This window comes from Erinaceus europaeus, chromosome 7 (genome assembly GCF_950295315.1).
Source record: "Erinaceus europaeus chromosome 7, mEriEur2.1, whole genome shotgun sequence".
NCBI classification, from domain to species: Eukaryota; Metazoa; Chordata; class Mammalia; order Eulipotyphla; family Erinaceidae; genus Erinaceus; species Erinaceus europaeus.
The window spans coordinates 110,385,773-110,403,106 of record NC_080168.1 but is presented as its reverse complement, the minus strand read 5'-3'; the positions used below and the strand labels follow the sequence as shown (position 1 = coordinate 110,403,106).

General features: G+C 40.8%; 1 protein-coding gene across 2 annotated transcripts in view; it reads left to right on the top strand.

Moving 5' to 3' along the window:
* NCKAP1L (NCK associated protein 1 like) overlaps positions 1-17,334 on the top strand; it is a 53,900-nt gene that overhangs the window by 2,422 nt on the left and 34,144 nt on the right. For both annotated transcript variants that reach the window (XM_007518137.2, XM_060195200.1), the window contains exons 3-18: positions 153-245; positions 1,250-1,306; positions 1,747-1,889; positions 3,168-3,258; positions 3,341-3,478; positions 4,219-4,267; positions 4,376-4,532; positions 8,687-8,743; positions 9,197-9,293; positions 9,782-9,891; positions 10,059-10,191; positions 10,912-10,993; positions 11,189-11,247; positions 11,490-11,635; positions 12,738-12,870; positions 13,128-13,247. In XM_007518137.2, coding sequence (XP_007518199.1) covers positions 153-245; positions 1,250-1,306; positions 1,747-1,889; positions 3,168-3,258; positions 3,341-3,478; positions 4,219-4,267; positions 4,376-4,532; positions 8,687-8,743; positions 9,197-9,293; positions 9,782-9,891; positions 10,059-10,191; positions 10,912-10,993; positions 11,189-11,247; positions 11,490-11,635; positions 12,738-12,870; positions 13,128-13,247 — 1,665 coding nt within the window. The remainder of the gene's footprint in view (positions 1-152; positions 246-1,249; positions 1,307-1,746; positions 1,890-3,167; positions 3,259-3,340; positions 3,479-4,218; positions 4,268-4,375; positions 4,533-8,686; positions 8,744-9,196; positions 9,294-9,781; positions 9,892-10,058; positions 10,192-10,911; positions 10,994-11,188; positions 11,248-11,489; positions 11,636-12,737; positions 12,871-13,127; positions 13,248-17,334) is intronic.

Here is a 17,334-nt window from a genome sequence, read left to right as displayed (position 1 = left end):
CCCCCTCCCTTCTCAATTTCTCTCTGTCTCTATCTAATAAATAAATAAATAAATAAAAAATGTTTTAGGTGCGACCCTTATTCTTCTTGGGTTACTTTAATCAATTGTCATCTTATTTTGTGGTTTTAAGCTTTGTTTTGTGTTTCTCTTAGCAACACTTGGGACCAATACATCGGGAGAAAACTGAGCTAATTAGATTCCTCACCAACTACTACCAATCGTTTGTGGATGTCATGGAATTTCGGGTGAGCTCTCCTAGTCCTGGTTCTCGCTGTAGGCGTTGTTCTTCCAAGACTGTTATTCCTTCTTTTGTAGATATTCATGTATGTTTCACTAAGGTATTTTTTCTTGAAAAAAAAAAAGGAAGTAATGGATGATACTAATATGAAAAGACTTTTAAGTTATTTTAAGTAAAAGCTAATTGCAGTATAGAATATGGTATGATTATATTTTTATTACATTTTATAAGGTGTGTAAGCTATGTACACGTTAGTGTGTGTAGGAAAAATCTGGAATGCTATGCATTAAACTGTTAAATAACTATCTTTGGGAGTGGTATATGATTGACTTTAATTAGTTACATATATTTGTATTATTTCAGTTAAAAATTTAAAGAATTCCTGCACCAGCATTTTATTACAGGTCTACTGAAAAATTCTAAGAGTGGTGTAATGTATGTTGTTCTGCTCTTCTCCTGGGTCTCTTGTTACTATTTGCTATATTTCCTCATCTTTCATAGTTCCATGTCCATCTGGTACCGTCAGAACTTGGGCTAAAGTACACGTACGACCTGCTGAACTGTTTTCTCAGACCCAAAGGCTATGCAATAAATTAATTTAACTTAAAAATCAGTTATTTGACACTAACAAAAGTAAAATCCTGAAAATGGTACTTTGGTTAGATTTTAAAACACCTGCTCAAGTTTTAGAGACAATAGGCCTGACAAAATATATTTTGTAATCTTATTTTTGTGGAGGAAGGGTCCCTTAGATGATAAGAACAGGAAAGGGTGTATAATGTAGTAATGACATATGCCTGTGGAAACATGGTATAGTCCACTGACAGCTTAGTTAGAAGAACTATCTCTACTGAGCAATGGCCCCCTTAATATTCCTTGGTGGCTCATGTATACTTGTAAGAGAAAAACCAAAACCAAACCAACCAAACAAACTCTTCCCCTCAAATTCTGGTAGCATGTCAGTTTCTATTTATTTATTTTATTAACTCTCATCTCCAATTATTTCTGCAGGATCATGTATATGAACTTCTCAACACGATTGATGCCTGCCTGTGCCATCTTGATATTGTGAGACTCTCTGCAATTCTGTTCTGTTCTAAAGCCACTGAAATCTTGATTAAGACAGTTTGAGTTGTGGGGGGACTAGAGGAATAACTCTTTTATTCCAAGACCATAATTCTTTTCTAAGAAGTACTGTTGTTAAAGGGCACTTACTTGTTAAGCAGATCAAAAAGTGATTTATTTGACACAGAAACTGTATAAAAATCATATTCCACCTCTTCTAACTCCCCAGTTACCTTATTTCCTGGCCTTCTTTAATATCTTGGGCTCATTTTTAGCCTCTGACTTTCACTCTGGTTTTCTTCTTTTGGATTTTCAGTACTGTCAGGTCCTCTTTCTAAATAGACCCTTTTCAGAGTCAATTTGGCATTGTCTGAAAGGGTTGGGAAAATAAAGATGAATCTGTTTTGTTGTCTTTGGGTTCCTGTGCATTTTCTTTTTTGTAGAATCTCAACTTTGACTTCACTCGGAGTTATCTGGACTTGATTGTGACTTACACCTCAGTAATTTTACTCCTATCACGTATTGAGGATCGACGTATACTCATTGGCACCTATAACTGTGCCCATGAGATGTTGCACGGGCATAGGTGAGTTAAGGGGATATATGTATATGTATGTGTATGTGTATGTGTATATGTATTAAGGCTTTTAAAAATTATCTTTATTTATTTGTTGGATAGAAACCGTCAGAAATTGAGAGGGGGGAGATAGAGAGGGAGAGAGACAGAGAGACACCTGCAGCACTGCTTCACCACTTGCAAAGATTTCCCCTTGCAGGTGGAAACGGGGGGCTCGAACCTGGGTCCTTGTGCATTGTAATATGTGCACTTAACCAGGTGCACCACCACCTGGCCCCAAGGGGGTATAATATGAGATGAATTTCAAAGATGATACTATGCGGTAGGGGCTAAAATGGAGGGACATGCCTTACTCTGTCATGTGAGAACCTATAGTCTGTGTGATGACCCTGGCAAAAGAAAACAAGTTAGAATATTTATAAGGGCATTTTTTTTTGGCCTCCAGGGTTATTGCTGGGAATTAGTGCCTGCACTATGAATCCACTGCTTCTGGAGGCTATTTTTTCCCTTTTGTTGCCCTTGTTGTTTATCTTGTTGTTGTTATTATTGTTGTTGCTGTTGTTGTTCTTGGATAGGACAGAGAGAAATGGAGAGAGGAGGGGGAAGACAGAGAGGGGGAGAGAAAGACAGACAGCTGCAGACCTGATTCACTGCCTGTGGAGTGACCCCTCTGCAGGTGGGGAGCTGGGGGCTGCAGGTGGGGATCTGGGGGCTAAACTGGGATCCTTACACCAGTCCTTGCACTTAGTGCCATGTGCACTTAACCTGCTGTGCCACCACCCAGCCCCCTATAAGGGCATTCTTATATGTACTTGACTCAAATTTCTGCTAACAGATTAGTCAATTTACATTGTCACTTCTTCTAGAAGAAGAAGATTGTCACTGATCAGTTTTTAAAAAATATTTTATTATTTATTTATTGAATAGAGATAGAAATCGAGAGGAGGAGGGAGATAGAAATGGAGAGAGGGAGACACCAGCAATACTGCCTCATTCTTCATGAAGCTTTCCTCTTGTAGATGGGGACCAGGTACTTGAACCTGATCTTTGCACATATTGACATGTATACAAGGAAGAAACTTTGATGAACCTATCCCAAATTACATGATTCTTTCTAACCATGGTTTAGTATGCCTAGGCTTAGAGTAGATTTTCTGTCTATGGAATTCATAGTTTTACATGTGTATCTTCAGAGGTGGCAGAGGCTACGCATGCATCTTTATCCTGTATACAAACATGACAGTTTACATCATGGTAGGGAAACCTCTTTCCTTTGCTTTTTTCCAGTGACTCAAGTTTTGCCCGTCTGGGACAGATGGTATTAGAGTACGACCAACCTTTGAAGAAACTGACAGAGGAGTTTTACCCTCACACAAAGGCAAGTTTGCTGAGTGGAAAGTTCCCCAGTCTTCAGTGTATCGTTTCCATCCTTGACAATAAAGATTCATTTTCTCCCCCAGACTGTGAGTGGAGCCCTCCTGTCTTTGCACTTCCTCTTTGTCCGAAGGAACCAAGGGGCTGAGCAGTGGCGCGGTGCCCAACTTCTAAGTCTTATCAGCACCCCTCCAGCCATGATTAACCCTGCTAATTCAGACACAGTGAGTTCCTTTTTCACCTTGACAGTGGAGAGAGGATGCTTCTTTCAGAGAGCATCAGCCTTAAGAATGTGTTAGCCCTCTATTAGGATATATCTCTAAGATGATCACCTCTTATTTCTTAAAAAAAAAAAATCATAGTTAAGTTGGAGCTTTTATTTATATGTGTACCTAGAAGGAATTTAATATCTACTCAGAGAAAGTATGAATGGGTGAAGCCTAGCTGGTCCAGCAGGGACTTGAATGTAGATAGCCATTAACAACCACTTTTATTTACTAGTACACTGGCCCCAAACTGAGGAGCTTATAACCTAGTCGGGAAAACATACCACATAGTCATAAAAATAAAACCACTGGTACATGATGGATGAGAATTTCTTAAACAAGTGGTGAAATAATCCAGAGGAGAGAGAAATCATGAAGAGGTTTTTTTAGTTTTGGTCTTCTGTTGCTGTAGGTATCTGAACTATTGAAGTTTTTAAAAACCTTTGGTTTGTCCTGACTTCCAGTTCAAGATCCTCCTTTTCTCAACTGTATCCTTTATCATCCTATTTACAGTGCCTTGTCTGAATTATTATTTTCCCAAGAATTGGCTTATTAATGCACCCCCAGCCAGTGTAGTTAAATAAAGTTGGTTTTGATTTTCAAATACTAATGTTATTGTCCTTATTTTGACTTTCATAGTCTTTAGGGGAAGACCAAATTAAATATCTGTTTGACCATCTCTGCTTCTATTTTCATAGATGGCCTGTGAGTACCTGTCTGTGGAAGTGATGGAGCGCTGGATTATTAGTAAGTTTTGTGGCTTTGAGTAGTAAGTGGATATAGTAGCATGTTACACAGAGCTCAAGTTCTAAAAGTCATCCTCTGCACTATCTCCCTCCCTCCCTTTCCTCATAGTTGGGTTCCTTCTCTGCCATGGGTGTCTCAACTCTAATAGCCAGTGCCAGAAGCTGTGGAAGCTATGTTTGCAGGGCTCCCTGTACATCACCCTCATCCGGGAAGACGTGCTCCAGGTGCACAAGGTCACTGAGGACCTGTTGAGCAGTTTCAAAGGGTAAGAGATAGGAGAACCAAACTAATCTTCTTTGAGGATTTTTGGTACCTCCTGACTGCCTTTTTTAATTTCAATGAGTGTCCCAGTCTGGGTGCTAAGGACTGATTCTGATTATTGAAGAAATAGTTACTGAATCACTGCTATTTGCTAGGCACTTCTATGGGCTTTACATTAATAAGATAACATAGAAATTAAGAGCATGGACTCAAATCAGACTAGTTGAGTCTGAGTTCTGACTCTACTACTTGCTGGCTATGTGATCTTGGCTAAGTTAATGGCTTCATGCTATGTTTCAATTACCTTATCTATAAAATGAAGACAATAATAGTATTTACCTGTGAACTACCTTAAAGTGTTGTGAGGAGTGAAAGAGCTACCATCTATCTATAAAGCATATAGAAAAGTGTTCTGTACATTGTGAGTTTCTATATGTGCTTAAAATTAAAAATAGACAGTCTGTTCTTAAGGAGTTTTTAAAAAAATTTTATTTATAAAAAGGAAACACTAACAAAACCATAGGATAGAGGGGAGTACAACTCCACACAACTCCCACCACCAGAACTCCGTATCCCATCCCCTCCCCTGATAGCTTTCCTATTCTTTATCCCTCTGGGAGTATGGACCCAAGGTAGTTGTGGGATGTAGAAGGTGGAAGGTCTGGCCTCTGTAATTGCTTCCCCGCTGAACATGGACGTTGACAGGTCTATCCATACTCCCAGCCTGCCTCTCTCTTTCCCTAGTGGGGCAGAGTTCTGGGGAATCAGAGCTCCAGGACACATTGGTGGGGTTGTCTGTTCAGAGAAGTCTGGTTGGCATCATGGTAGCATCTGGAACCTGGTGGCTGAAAAGAGAGTTAACATATAAAGCCAAACAAATTTGTTGACTAATCATGAACCTAAAGGATGGAGTAGTGCAGATGAAGAGTTGGGGAGGGGTCCTCCATTTTGTAGATAGCTAGTAGGCATATTTTAGTTAAATTCCAAAGGGCCTGTGGCTCTACTAGTTTTTTTTTTTTTTTCTTTCCCCTGAGCCTGAAATCTGATATGCAGGTGGATCCAAGTTATTGTCTGGGGAGATGATGTCATGGCTGGAAAAAGGACCAGAAAGCTGGATCAGGGAAGAGAGTAGCTCCCAAATATGAGAAAAATGTATAAATATTGTTGACTATTCTTAAGGAGTTTTAAAGTTGCTGGAAGACAGATAAACCTGTGATACAGTAAAGGCTTTGTTATGTGGAAACACAAAATGCTGTGGAAGTATCTGAAAGGACACCTAACTAAACTGGACTGGACCTGAACAATTCAGAAAGATCTTATGATAGGTATATGTAGAGAAAGAGAGAAAAAGAGAGAGAGAGAGAGAGAGAGAGAGAGGGAATTATTAGGGCTAAAAAGTGGACAGTTGCTTTTTTCTTTTGGCCAGGGCTATGTGCCTGTATGATCCCACCACTCCCAGATGTTCATTTCCATCACCCCCACCCACCCCACCCCATTTTTTTAAGGCAGAGGGTGAAACAAAGAGAAGGAAAGTGTGACCTGGGGCTTGAACCCAGATCTTCATGCATGGTAAAGTGTGCGGTCTACTGGGGGCCTATCTCCCAGCCTAGGTGAGTTGCTTAAGGAAGAAAAAGATATTCTAGGCAGAGAAACAATTAAAATTTTGAGGCAAGAGGAAACCTAGAATGTTCCAGGAAATTTATATAGCTGAGTCGATGGGTAATTACATTATGTTAAGGACAGATTTGGAGAAGTGACTTACCAGGGGTAGAATTGCTGAGTAAGGGCTTTGCATATTTAAAATATAAAAGAGTACTTACCAGATTGCCATATAAACAGACACATTTTTAATAGTTTGTGTGACTAGTTCTGTCATTCTCCTCAACAATGGTATATTGTCATTAAAGAACCAAAACTTTTTATATTTTAATTTATTTTAATTTTATTTTTGGATAGAGATAGAAATTGATAGAGAAAGGGAGATAGAGAGGGAGAGAGAAAGATACCTGCAGCACTGTTTTACCACTCATGAATCTTACTTCCTGAAAGTGGGGTCCAGGGGCTTTAACCTAGGTCCTTGCACACTACTGGGTGTGTCACTACCCCCTCCCCCAAAGCACTTCAATGATTAAGAGATAGTAACTTTTAAATTAATAATTAGAAGTTATTGGAGGTAGAATTTCTTTCTTCCATCTTTTCTTTCCTTTTTAAAAAAATTGTATTGGATAGGACAGAGAGAAATTAGAGAGGAGGGGGAGACAGAGAGAGAGAGATAAATATACACACCTGCAGACCTGCTTCACAGCTTGTAAAGTGACCCCCCTGCTGGTGGAGAGCCGGTGGCTCAAACTGAGATCCTTGCACAGATCCTTGCACTTGTACTGTGTGTGCTTGACCCAGTGTGCCACCACCCGGCCCCCTCTTTCTTTTCTTTTCTTTCCTTTCTTTCTTGTTCCTTCCTTCCTCCCTTTTCTCTTCTTTTCTTTTCTCTTCTCTTCTTTTCTTTTTTAAAAAAATATTTATTTATTTATTCCCTTTTGGTGCTATTGTTGTAGTTATTGTTGTTATTGATGTCATCGTTGTTGGAGAGGACAGAGAGAAATGGAGACAGGAGGGGAAGACAGAGAGGGGGAGATGAAGACACCTGCAGACCTGCTTCACCACTTCTGAAGCAACTTCCCTGCAGGTGGGGAGCCGGGGGCTCAAACCGTGATCCTTACTTGGGTCCTTGCGCTTTGTGCCACATGTGCTTGAGCCACTGTGCTACCACCTGACTCCCCTCTTTTCTTTTCTCTCTCTCTCTCTTTTTTTTTTTTTTTTTTTTTTTTTACCAGAGTATTGTTCAGCTCTGCTTCTGGTGAATTCCAGGGAATTGATCCTGGGATCTTTGGTGCCTCAGGCATGAAAGTCTTCTTGTATCATTATGCTATCTCCCCAGCCTGAGGAGTGGATTTAGAGATATATTTATTTGGAAAAACTTTCTATTTTTAAGGGACAGAAGGGATATTTGAAGGGTGTTTAGTTTCCCACCACCAACTAACATGTATAATTTATAGCATAGGGCGTTTTTTGACATAAAAAATCTAATTTGATCTCCACAACACTTATATTCAAGGTTAAGTATTAACACATAGTTTTCTAAATGGGAAAATGGAGACTCTGTCTCAATGTCATTCCATTAATAATGGGTAGAAGTTGAAAATAATCTTCTGACACCTTATCCTATCTGTTTCCATCGTACCAGGTAATGGTTGAAATAATTATCCACTTCAAATGCTGTGGAGTTGAATCTTGGTTTAATTAAGATACATTCCAACTCTCAAGTTTTTGATGCTGTGCTAATTTCACTAAGAGAGGGTTTTGAGAGAAGGAATGAGAGGTTAGGAAGTTTTGTGGTGGCAGTAGTGATAATAGAGTACAGGAACACACTGAAGAAAGAGGGAGGTAGGGAGGGAGACAGCATGCAAATGGAGCACACAAATGGTTTTGCAAAGAGACTCTTATGTCCGAGGCTTCGGAGTCTCAGGTTAAATCCTCCCTCACCACCATAAACCAGCAGTCATCTGGTAAAAACAAACAAACAGAAACGATTTAAAAGAGACTGAGAGCGTGCAAGCTCACAAGCTTGCACTAAGATAGTGCTCAGAGTTCTGAGGGACCAGTCCGTGAAAAAATAGAGGTGGTCAGGAGAGTCAGTACTGCAGACTAACAATACAAAGGCCAGTTAATTTGGTGACTCACAGGTTCACGTTGAGAGAGAGGGGGGTGGGGAGAGGAAGAGGGAGAGGGAGAGGGAGAGGAAAGAGAGAGATTGTTTAGGATTAGAAAAAGGAGGGTTTTTTTTTTTTTAATTTGGCTAAGGCTTTGTATGATTCCACCACTCTCAGATGTTGGTTCCCCCACCTTTTTTTTTTTTGTTTGTTTAGTGTCAAAGTCTTGAGGGATGATGCAAGGGTCAGTGAAGGGAGAGGAAGTAAAAAAAATTGCGTAGGGATCTCTCTAGGGGAATTTGGTAATGGGAGAGAACGACTAAAGCTCAGCTGGCTGTCAGGGTCAAACGAGAATTTTATTTTCTTTAAACAAAGGAAGTTTTTGCACTTAGGTGATGAGAGAAGAATCTGGTGTAATAAACTTTGTTGTGCTTGTCTTAACTCTCAGGTATGGCAAGCGAGTGGCTGATGTGAAGGAAAGCAAGGAATATGCAGTTGCAAACAGGTACGTCAGGGAACATGCTGTCTGAGAGGGATGGAACAAGAATCTCTCCTGACCTTTGTCCTTACCTCAGCTACACTCAGTTCCTGTACAGCCTTATTACCTTGTCCCAAGAATTTCCTGCTGCCACACAAATATTTTATTTTCTTAGCAAGTCTATCTTTAGCATTGACCCTTCCCCCACTTGAGAGCTCTTCCTTTAAAAATATATACATTTATTTTCATGAGCGAGGGACAGAGAAAGAGAGACAGAGAGAGCAGATCACATCTTATGCCTGGCATATAGTGGTGCTCGGATTGGACCTGTGATCTCAGGGGCCTTTAGTCATGCAAGTCTGGTTACTGCTATCGTGCTATCTTCTCAGCCCTGACACTCCTTCCTAAAAGCAGTTGTTTTCTGTTCTGTTCTAAGGACAGGAGCAATTATAGTTTCTAGTTTCCACTTTCTTCCCTCAGTGGGCAGTTTCACTGTCAACGACGGCAGTTTTTACGGATGGCAGCAAAGGAGCTAGAAACTGTGTTAACTGATGAACCAGGACTGCTGGGTCCCAAGGCAAGTGAAAAGAATGCTTGGGAGGAGGGTGATGACCAGTGATAAAAGATTCTATATGGGGAATGGCTTGGCATCCTCTTTGGAGATCTATTTGTATATGTGCATACTGATGCCCTTGAATATTACTAGAGTGTCCTGATGCTTTCTGTAACTCCTTTTACATGTAGCATGATTATTTATGTATTTGTCTTATTCTTTACTTGAATGTGTGCTAACTAAAGACTGTTTGTCCTTGTTAAAAACTACACAAATGCTTGGTAAGTATTTCTAAAATTTAATTTGTTAGGGAAGAGAATCTACTGTGAGCTAATATGAGCATGTGTACATGTCTGATTTGGTGTGGTGTAGGTTTTGTGTGGGTCTTTGTTGTTTCTGTTGGCGTGGCTGCACAACTGTATCCATATGTGTATTCTCAGGGTAATGTTCTCTGTGCCTTGAAATCCAGCTGTTAAAGTTGAAGTTTCTCATAGTCCCTCTCTTTCCTCTAGGCCCTTTTTGCTTTCATGGCCCTTTCTTTTATTCGTGATGAGGTCACCTGGCTGGTTCGCCACTCAGAAAATGTCACCAAGACAAAGACACCTGAGGACTATGCCGACTCGTTAGTACTTGACATGGTTAAGAACCTCAGTCTTAACAGGACTGGGAATAGGGACCGGGAAACATTTAATGACTCCCCAAAGGAACCTTGGTTCCTGCCATTATCACTGCCCCTGCCTTAATTCATATTTCTGGTCTGATAGATCTGCTTTCATCCTTGACTTGTAGGAGCATCGCAGAGTTGCTTTTCTTGTTGGAGGGTATTAGGTCTCTGGTCCGAAAACACATCAAAGTGATACAGCAGTACCATCTTCAGTATCTGGCCAGATTTGATGCTCTTGTGCTCAGTGACATCATCCAAGTATGTGTAATTGATTATATACAGAAAACCTCAGGGTGATCTCTGTCAGTTTCTCTTTGGGGGATTCGGACTGAATCTCATGCTCTGTCAATTGTGTGTCAAAAAAACCCAGTTCCACTCCTTCTACATTTGCTTAAACAAACACACAATCCTAGACACTCCCCCCTCTAATGAAGCTACATGGAAATAGGAAGGGAAGGGGGCTGGGCGGTGGTACACCTGGGTAAGCACACACATTACTGTGTCAAGGACCTGGGTTTGAGCCTCTATTCTCCACTTGCAGGGGAGATGCTTCACAAGTGGTAAAGCATGTTTGAAGGTGTTTCTCTTTCTCTCTCCCTCTCTCTATCCCCCTCTCAATTTCTGTCTTATCTAATAAAAATAGAAAGAAAAAAGAAAAAAAGGAAAACATTGTCACTGGGAGCAGTAGATTCATAGTGCTGGCACTGAGCTGCTACAATAACTGTGGTGGCAATAAAATAAATAAATAAATAAATAAATAAGTAAATAAATAAGGGAGAAGGAGAAGGAGGAGGAGGAAGGAAGAAAGATAGATGAGAGAAAAATAAAAACTGGGGTGCCATGGCGGGGAACCCAAGAACTCTGCTCTGTCTCTTGGTTGACTATTCCTGGCCTTCATGCACTGATTGACTTGTGGTCCTAGTTTCTCTCCTGCAAGAAACTATGCCCACCTGACAGTAACGGCAACATCTCTTTTAGAACCTGTCAGTATGCCCTGAGGAGGAGTCAGTTATCATGTCCTCATTTGTCAGCACTCTCTCGTCTCTGAATCTCAGACAAGGTAAGTGAAGGCAAGTGGAGCAGGTAGGGTGTAAGTGAGAGTAGATATCTTTTTACCTCCCTAGAAATATTGATTTCTTGAGCCAGGGAGTGGGACAAGATGACCTTGAAGAGGGCCTACCATCCTATGCAGTTGGGTATTAGAGTCCTGCTTTATGAACTTCTATTTCCTTCTAAGCTTCTGTTTTTCTTGCAGTTGATGATGGAAAGACATTTGAATTCTCTGGCTTGAGACTGGACTGGTTCCGTCTACAGGTAGGTCTATTTTTGTTAGATTTGTTAGATTCTTTATATATTTTTTTCATGCTTAGGTTCTTCAACCTTCCCCCCCCCCCACATGCTCTTTTTGACTCTTCAGCTCTGCTGCATAAGGTGACTCACTATTGAAAACTGCTTATTGGATAGGACAAACCCCAGCCAAACCATAACCCCAAGGCTTGAGGTCCTTGTCATTGATCTTGGTTTTTTTTCCACCCTTTCCTTATCTCTAACCATAGGCGTATACCAGTGTGGCTAAGGCTCCCCTGCATCTGCATGAGAACCCTGACTTAGCTAAGATTATGAACCTAATTGTTTTTCACTCCCGAATGCTGGACTCAGTAGAGAAAATGCTGGTGGAAACTTCTGACCTGTCTATTTTCTGGTATGTGCCTACTAGCAATTCACCCAGTCTTTGTCCAATCTTTGTAGGAGACTATAACCCTCCAGGAGGACAGGCAGGTGCTTAAGCTCCAAAGCTTACCCATTTCAGCTTCTACCAAGTGATAGGAATTTGGAACTGGTTCCATTTGTTCTGACTTTCTTTTGGAAAGCCATTTGAATTTTATACAACCTTTTCTGCTCTGGAATAATTCATCAGCACATCTCTTTCTTCATTGGTACCTCTGGAACCTTCAGATTCCTTTTCTTCTTAGAGTAATGTGGTTTAAAAGAGACACGGAAAACTTGGAAGTTTAGTGGAGAGAACTGAAAATAATCAAGTGGGTTAGAAAACAGGCTTTTGGAAGAAGAAATTAGACTGTCTTCCATGAGCATCACTCAGCATTTATTAATGGTGACCTCTTTGTGCATATTTCTACACTTTAAGGGATAAAACAATACAATATATTATCTATGTTCCATGTAGTTAATATTAGCAGGGAGAAATGACACCTACATGTGAAAAGGACATGAATTTAGTAATTAGAAATATCAAAAAAGTGCAAAAAGAGAGTTTTGATGTTGAGAAGATATAGAAATGAATCTCATGGAATTATTGTTTTGTTTATTTATTGCTATTACTATTTACTAGAGCACTGTTCATCTTTAGTATATGGTGGTGTGAGGGATTGAACCTGAAACCTTAATTTCAGGCATGAGAGTCACTTTGCATAAACATTATGCCATCTTCCTTACCTAAGTCTCAGAATTATTCTAAGAAAGTTTTCTGGAACCTATATGTCAAACTTTGGGAGGGAATTAAAGTTGTAATTTAGGGGTAATGGGCCAAATAAGTAGAGAATATTGAGGGAGGAATAGAAAATATTGTATAAGGAAAAGAAAGAAGACCATTGCTCAGTTGCCATGGAGTCCAGAATGAAAATCAGAAAGGATTAAGGGTTTTTTTTTTGGTTCCTGATTACCTTAAGGGAAGGAGCATTAAAGAGAGAGTGGCGATTATCAGTAAATATTTGTTGAAAGAATGGAAGGGAGCAGTTCCCAAACAATGATTCTGAAGTCTCAGTCTCTTTCCCCTTTTTCTGCAGCTTCCATCTCCGGACTTTTGAGAAAATGTTTGCAATGACCCTGGAGGAACCTTCCATGTTGCGCTACGCTATTGCTTTCCCCCTGATCTGTGCTCATTTTGTCCATTGCACTCATGAGATGTGCCCAGAGGAGGTAGGTACTCAGACTTCTAAACCTTATCATCTTTCTTTTCACTTCTCAACCTTCTCCCTGCCAACACAATCCAAAGGGTTGTTCCTGGTCCCAGGAAGGACACAGACACAAGTATGTGCCTGTAAGTGGCTCAGTTTGATGTAGAACATGCCTGCAGCTGTCTGGGTTGAGAACTTCCTCACCCTAGAGGAGATGGGGACTAAGTGACTGGCTCTCTTAGTGATGACAGTGTCTTCCTTGACTCTTCTTTCTCAAAGTACCCTCACCTGAAGAACCATGGCCTTCATCATTGCAACTCCTTCCTGGAAGAGTTGGCCAAGCAGACTAGCAACTGTGTGCTGGAGATCTGTGCTGAACAGCGAAACCTGAGTGAGCAGGTAGACCCAGTCCTCATGCAGCTTATTCTCTTCTCTGCCTTTTCTTGGTTTGTCTCCTCTACCTGTGTCTTCTCAAAATTCAAGTAAGTGAATCCTTTCTCACATCTAGGATAGAATAGGACTTTGTGTACTTGAGCTTATTGCAGACTTCTTATGGAAGTTCCTTCAGTTGTTATACCCTTAGGACTAGATAGAGATACTAAAAATACACACTCTCTCCCTTTTTAAAAAAATTTGAATAGCTCCATTGTAACAAAATCTGTGCTCTCATTTGAAGAGTGCCAAGAAATGTTCCACTATATTTTCCGTTTCTCTTTGCCGTGTGTACACGAGTAGGACAGTGACCCCACAATCACCTGTCTTGTCTCACCTTTCTTTCCATCTGCACATTAATCTCTTGATGTCTGAATATTTTCAGCCACTTCCTCTGTTTATTCTCAGGACTGCTTTTTTTGTCCTGTCTGTTTGTTTTCCCTTCCCCTCTCAACTCACACACAGCACCTGGTCATGATTAGCTCAGACTAAATTGCACAAAACAAGAGCTTATTCTATTATTGCCCTCTAGTCTTTTAGGCTGCTTGGACTACCCACTTTTCCTGGGTTTCAGTCAGAAGCCATCCAACTTTCATAGGAAGGGAGCCAGCTGTGTGTGTGTGTGTGTACATGTACATACCCACAGTTATTGCTTATTTTTTATTTTTTCATATGTAAGATTTATATAAAACATTTTTTCCTATATGGTTGGGAGATAGCATAGTGATTATGCACTAGACTTTAATGCCTGAGGTATAGAGGTCTCAGGTTCAATCCTTAGGATCACCATAAGCCAGACTGAGTAGTGCTCTTGCCTCTCTATCTCTCTCACTAAAATGAAATAAATCTTTTTAAAAAACATTTATTTATTAATGAGAGGGATAGGAAGAGAGAGAAAGGACCAGATATCACTCTGGTACATGTGCTGCCGGGTATTGAACTCAGGACCAACCCTTTATCCACTGCGCCACTTCCTGGACCATTGAAATCTTTAAAAATGTTTTTATAAAGACTTCATAAAAATTAAATGAAACAGATAATGCTGGATATTTAGTATTATGTTCTCAATGAATATTAATTGTTATATTATATGGTAACTTACTGGGCATTAAGCCTTGTGCTAAGTTTTTGGGATGTGGTCCCAGAAGGAAGTATATATTTCCTGCCCTTGGGGAATGTCCCAGCTTAAGGGAAAAAGGAGTACAAATACATGATTGAAAGAAATGTGAGTAATTAATGCAAGGAAAATATGCGAACAAATAAAACTATATATGTATTCATCAATCCATGCAAGGGACACAGCTGAAGAGATTTGCTCTGTGCTGCATGAGAAAGGACTGAAATATGATGCGAGCAATTACTTTTACATGCAGCAGAGCTTTTGCAACTAAATGAGCACTGGCCCTTTCAAAGCTATCATCTTGAATAAGTAATATGTGATGTTGCCATTACTAATGGAGTTACCTTTTTGGAAAGTACTTTCAGAATCTGTCAGACACTTTTGCATAATTTCAGGGTTGGCACATCCTTGTCCATCAAAATGGACTTGATTTTTTTTTTTGAAACAGAGTTTGGATTTAAAAAAAAAAACAAAGTGTGACTACAACAAAACTGCCGGGCTAGCTTCGTGGGCAGGAGACAGACGACCAGGGACTCATGGCTGAGCTGGGAACTCAGTTCAATCTTTATTGACGAGCGGGGATGCAGTTCAACGATCTAATCTCTTTTAATTCCTCTTCATTAGAAAGCCCTGTCTTTTATATCTCCTGAGGTGGAAGTGTCAGGAAGAGGAAGTATGTAGGATAGGGGGTGGGGAGAAGGAAAATATCGAGTGAACCAGTGGGGATTAAGCCAATGAAAACAATGATTATGTAAATATACCAGAGTCAAGCAATGCAACAGAAGGGGTCTTTGAAGAAGCAGAATTTAAAAGCATATTAACATTTCCCCCCTTTCTTTTTAACTAATGGCCATAGTATCAGGAGTGTGGGGTGAACAGAAACCTGTATCATACAGGTATTTTCAAAAGAACTGGCAGAAGACATGGAGGAACAAGTAAGAGAGCAGCAAGAACCAGTGTGATGCCAAGCGGAGGCCTGAAGGGGCGTTTCCTACCTCAAAGGGCAGTGCCTAGCAGGCGAAAGGGTGTTTCTTGCCTCTGGGGGCGTTTCATGCCTCAAAGGGCATTTCCTTCCTCTGTGGGCAGGACCTAGTAAGGAGGGGGCATTCCTGACTCTGGGGACAGGGCCTGCAGGTGAGGGGGCATGGTCTATAGAGTCCCAAGGCAGCTGGCTGCAAAGTTCATAGACTGCTGCGGTCAGTCTTTGAGAAACCCAGCAGCATAAAAGAAAATTGCTGTAAAGTTGTATAAAGTGTCCAAGAGGTGTACCAGTAAGTCCGATAGAAGTGTCAGTGTCTGGGTCTCTGGCGAATTGATCTCCAGGAGAAAGGTAACAGACCGGTTCTTTCTTGCTCACGCAAGGGACGACATGAAGTAAAGACACTGGGAGACCTACAGCGTGTTCAGATCTCAGATCCCAGGTCTCAGGTCTCGTTTATTAGCAGGTGGACATGAGTTAAATAGAAAACCAAACAAAGGGAATTATTGAAATAGGTCAGAAATTACAGGTTTCTTAAAGGTCAACTTGCCCCTATGGTAGGGGGCTGTTATGACAAGAATTGATGCAGATACATAAAGGTCAAGATAATTAGTCTCCTGATGCAGGCATTTAATTACCCAAAGGCGTTTGAGGGAAGGAAAGGGGTTGAACCAGTTAAGGCAAGATAGAGAGAAGATAAGCAAATTAAGGACATACATCAAAGGGCACTGCTAGGAGTGTGTGATTAGGTGTGTTCTTCTCTGTGAACTTTGAGTAAGTGAATCTTAAAGTAGGTGGCCATGTGGCCTGCACTTAATGGAGGGAAGCATTGAGGTCTCTGTGGACTTGAGAGACTAACAAGGCAAGCTTAATCTGAGAGACTTTTTCCCTCTTGGCTCACCTATATGACGAGAGAGACTTACAAGCGGGGTGTCTATCCAGACCTCCATCCAAGGATGGGAGAGCTCCCCTATGCTCTACCAAGCTATCACATAGTCCCACAGTGTCAGTCCAAAGCAGATGACCACGGATGAAATGCCAGGGGATGAAACGCTGCACATCTGTCTCAATGGGGAAGGTCAGCCACTGTAATTCCACTTTACTGTAGAGAGTGAGCTTTGGAGTCTGTTAATCAATTTCTTCAGGTCGTGCCAGGTCACATCATTGGTTTTGGTGGGGGGGGTGCATTGTAGTCATGCCATCTTGTGGGCGATGTCAGAGAACAGGGGTCCAAATGGATTTCCGGGGATTTCATTTGAGCAGATGCTTTTTCATGTGAAGACTTGACAGCTGTACTTCACTTACTTGTGAAACAAAACTTTTTAAGGTTGTTTAAACAGCATAAGCTCAATAGAAGAACCATGGTTAGAAGCCTCAAGCATGAGAATCATTAACATAACCATTGCTTTTTCTACCCCACCCATACTCATACAGTTTTCAGGATTAAACGTTTCCAAGATGTAAAAAATCAAAAGAGGAAAAAACAATTTTTTGGACTGTTTCTGCATGTTTCTAGAAATCATGGCTGCATCCAGCATGTTTTTTTAAGTCAATGTTATACAAAAATTCAGTCATTCAAATCACTCTCTTATGAAACATAACTGAAAGCAGACAGCAAACTTAAGATATTCAGAGAGAACAATGAGGGGGGAATCGAGAGAAAAGCGGTAGGCAGTTTTTGCTTCTTTCACCTTGAACCACATTTTCCAGATCTCACCATGTAGCATCATGAGTCCCTGGAGGGTGTCCTAGGCCAAAAAGCTCCTCGAAATTCCATTTAGGGTGCTTCTGACGGTTCCTGCTGGATTGCTGCAGGCACCCATTTTTAAAAACGTCTTCCCATCGAAGAAAGAATCGAATCAGGAGGGTAGAACTAACCATGTGTCTCCATTCTTGGGGACTGCCAGGGTACTGGAGAATGCTCTTCAAGTTAGAGTAGTCCTTCTCCGCAGGAA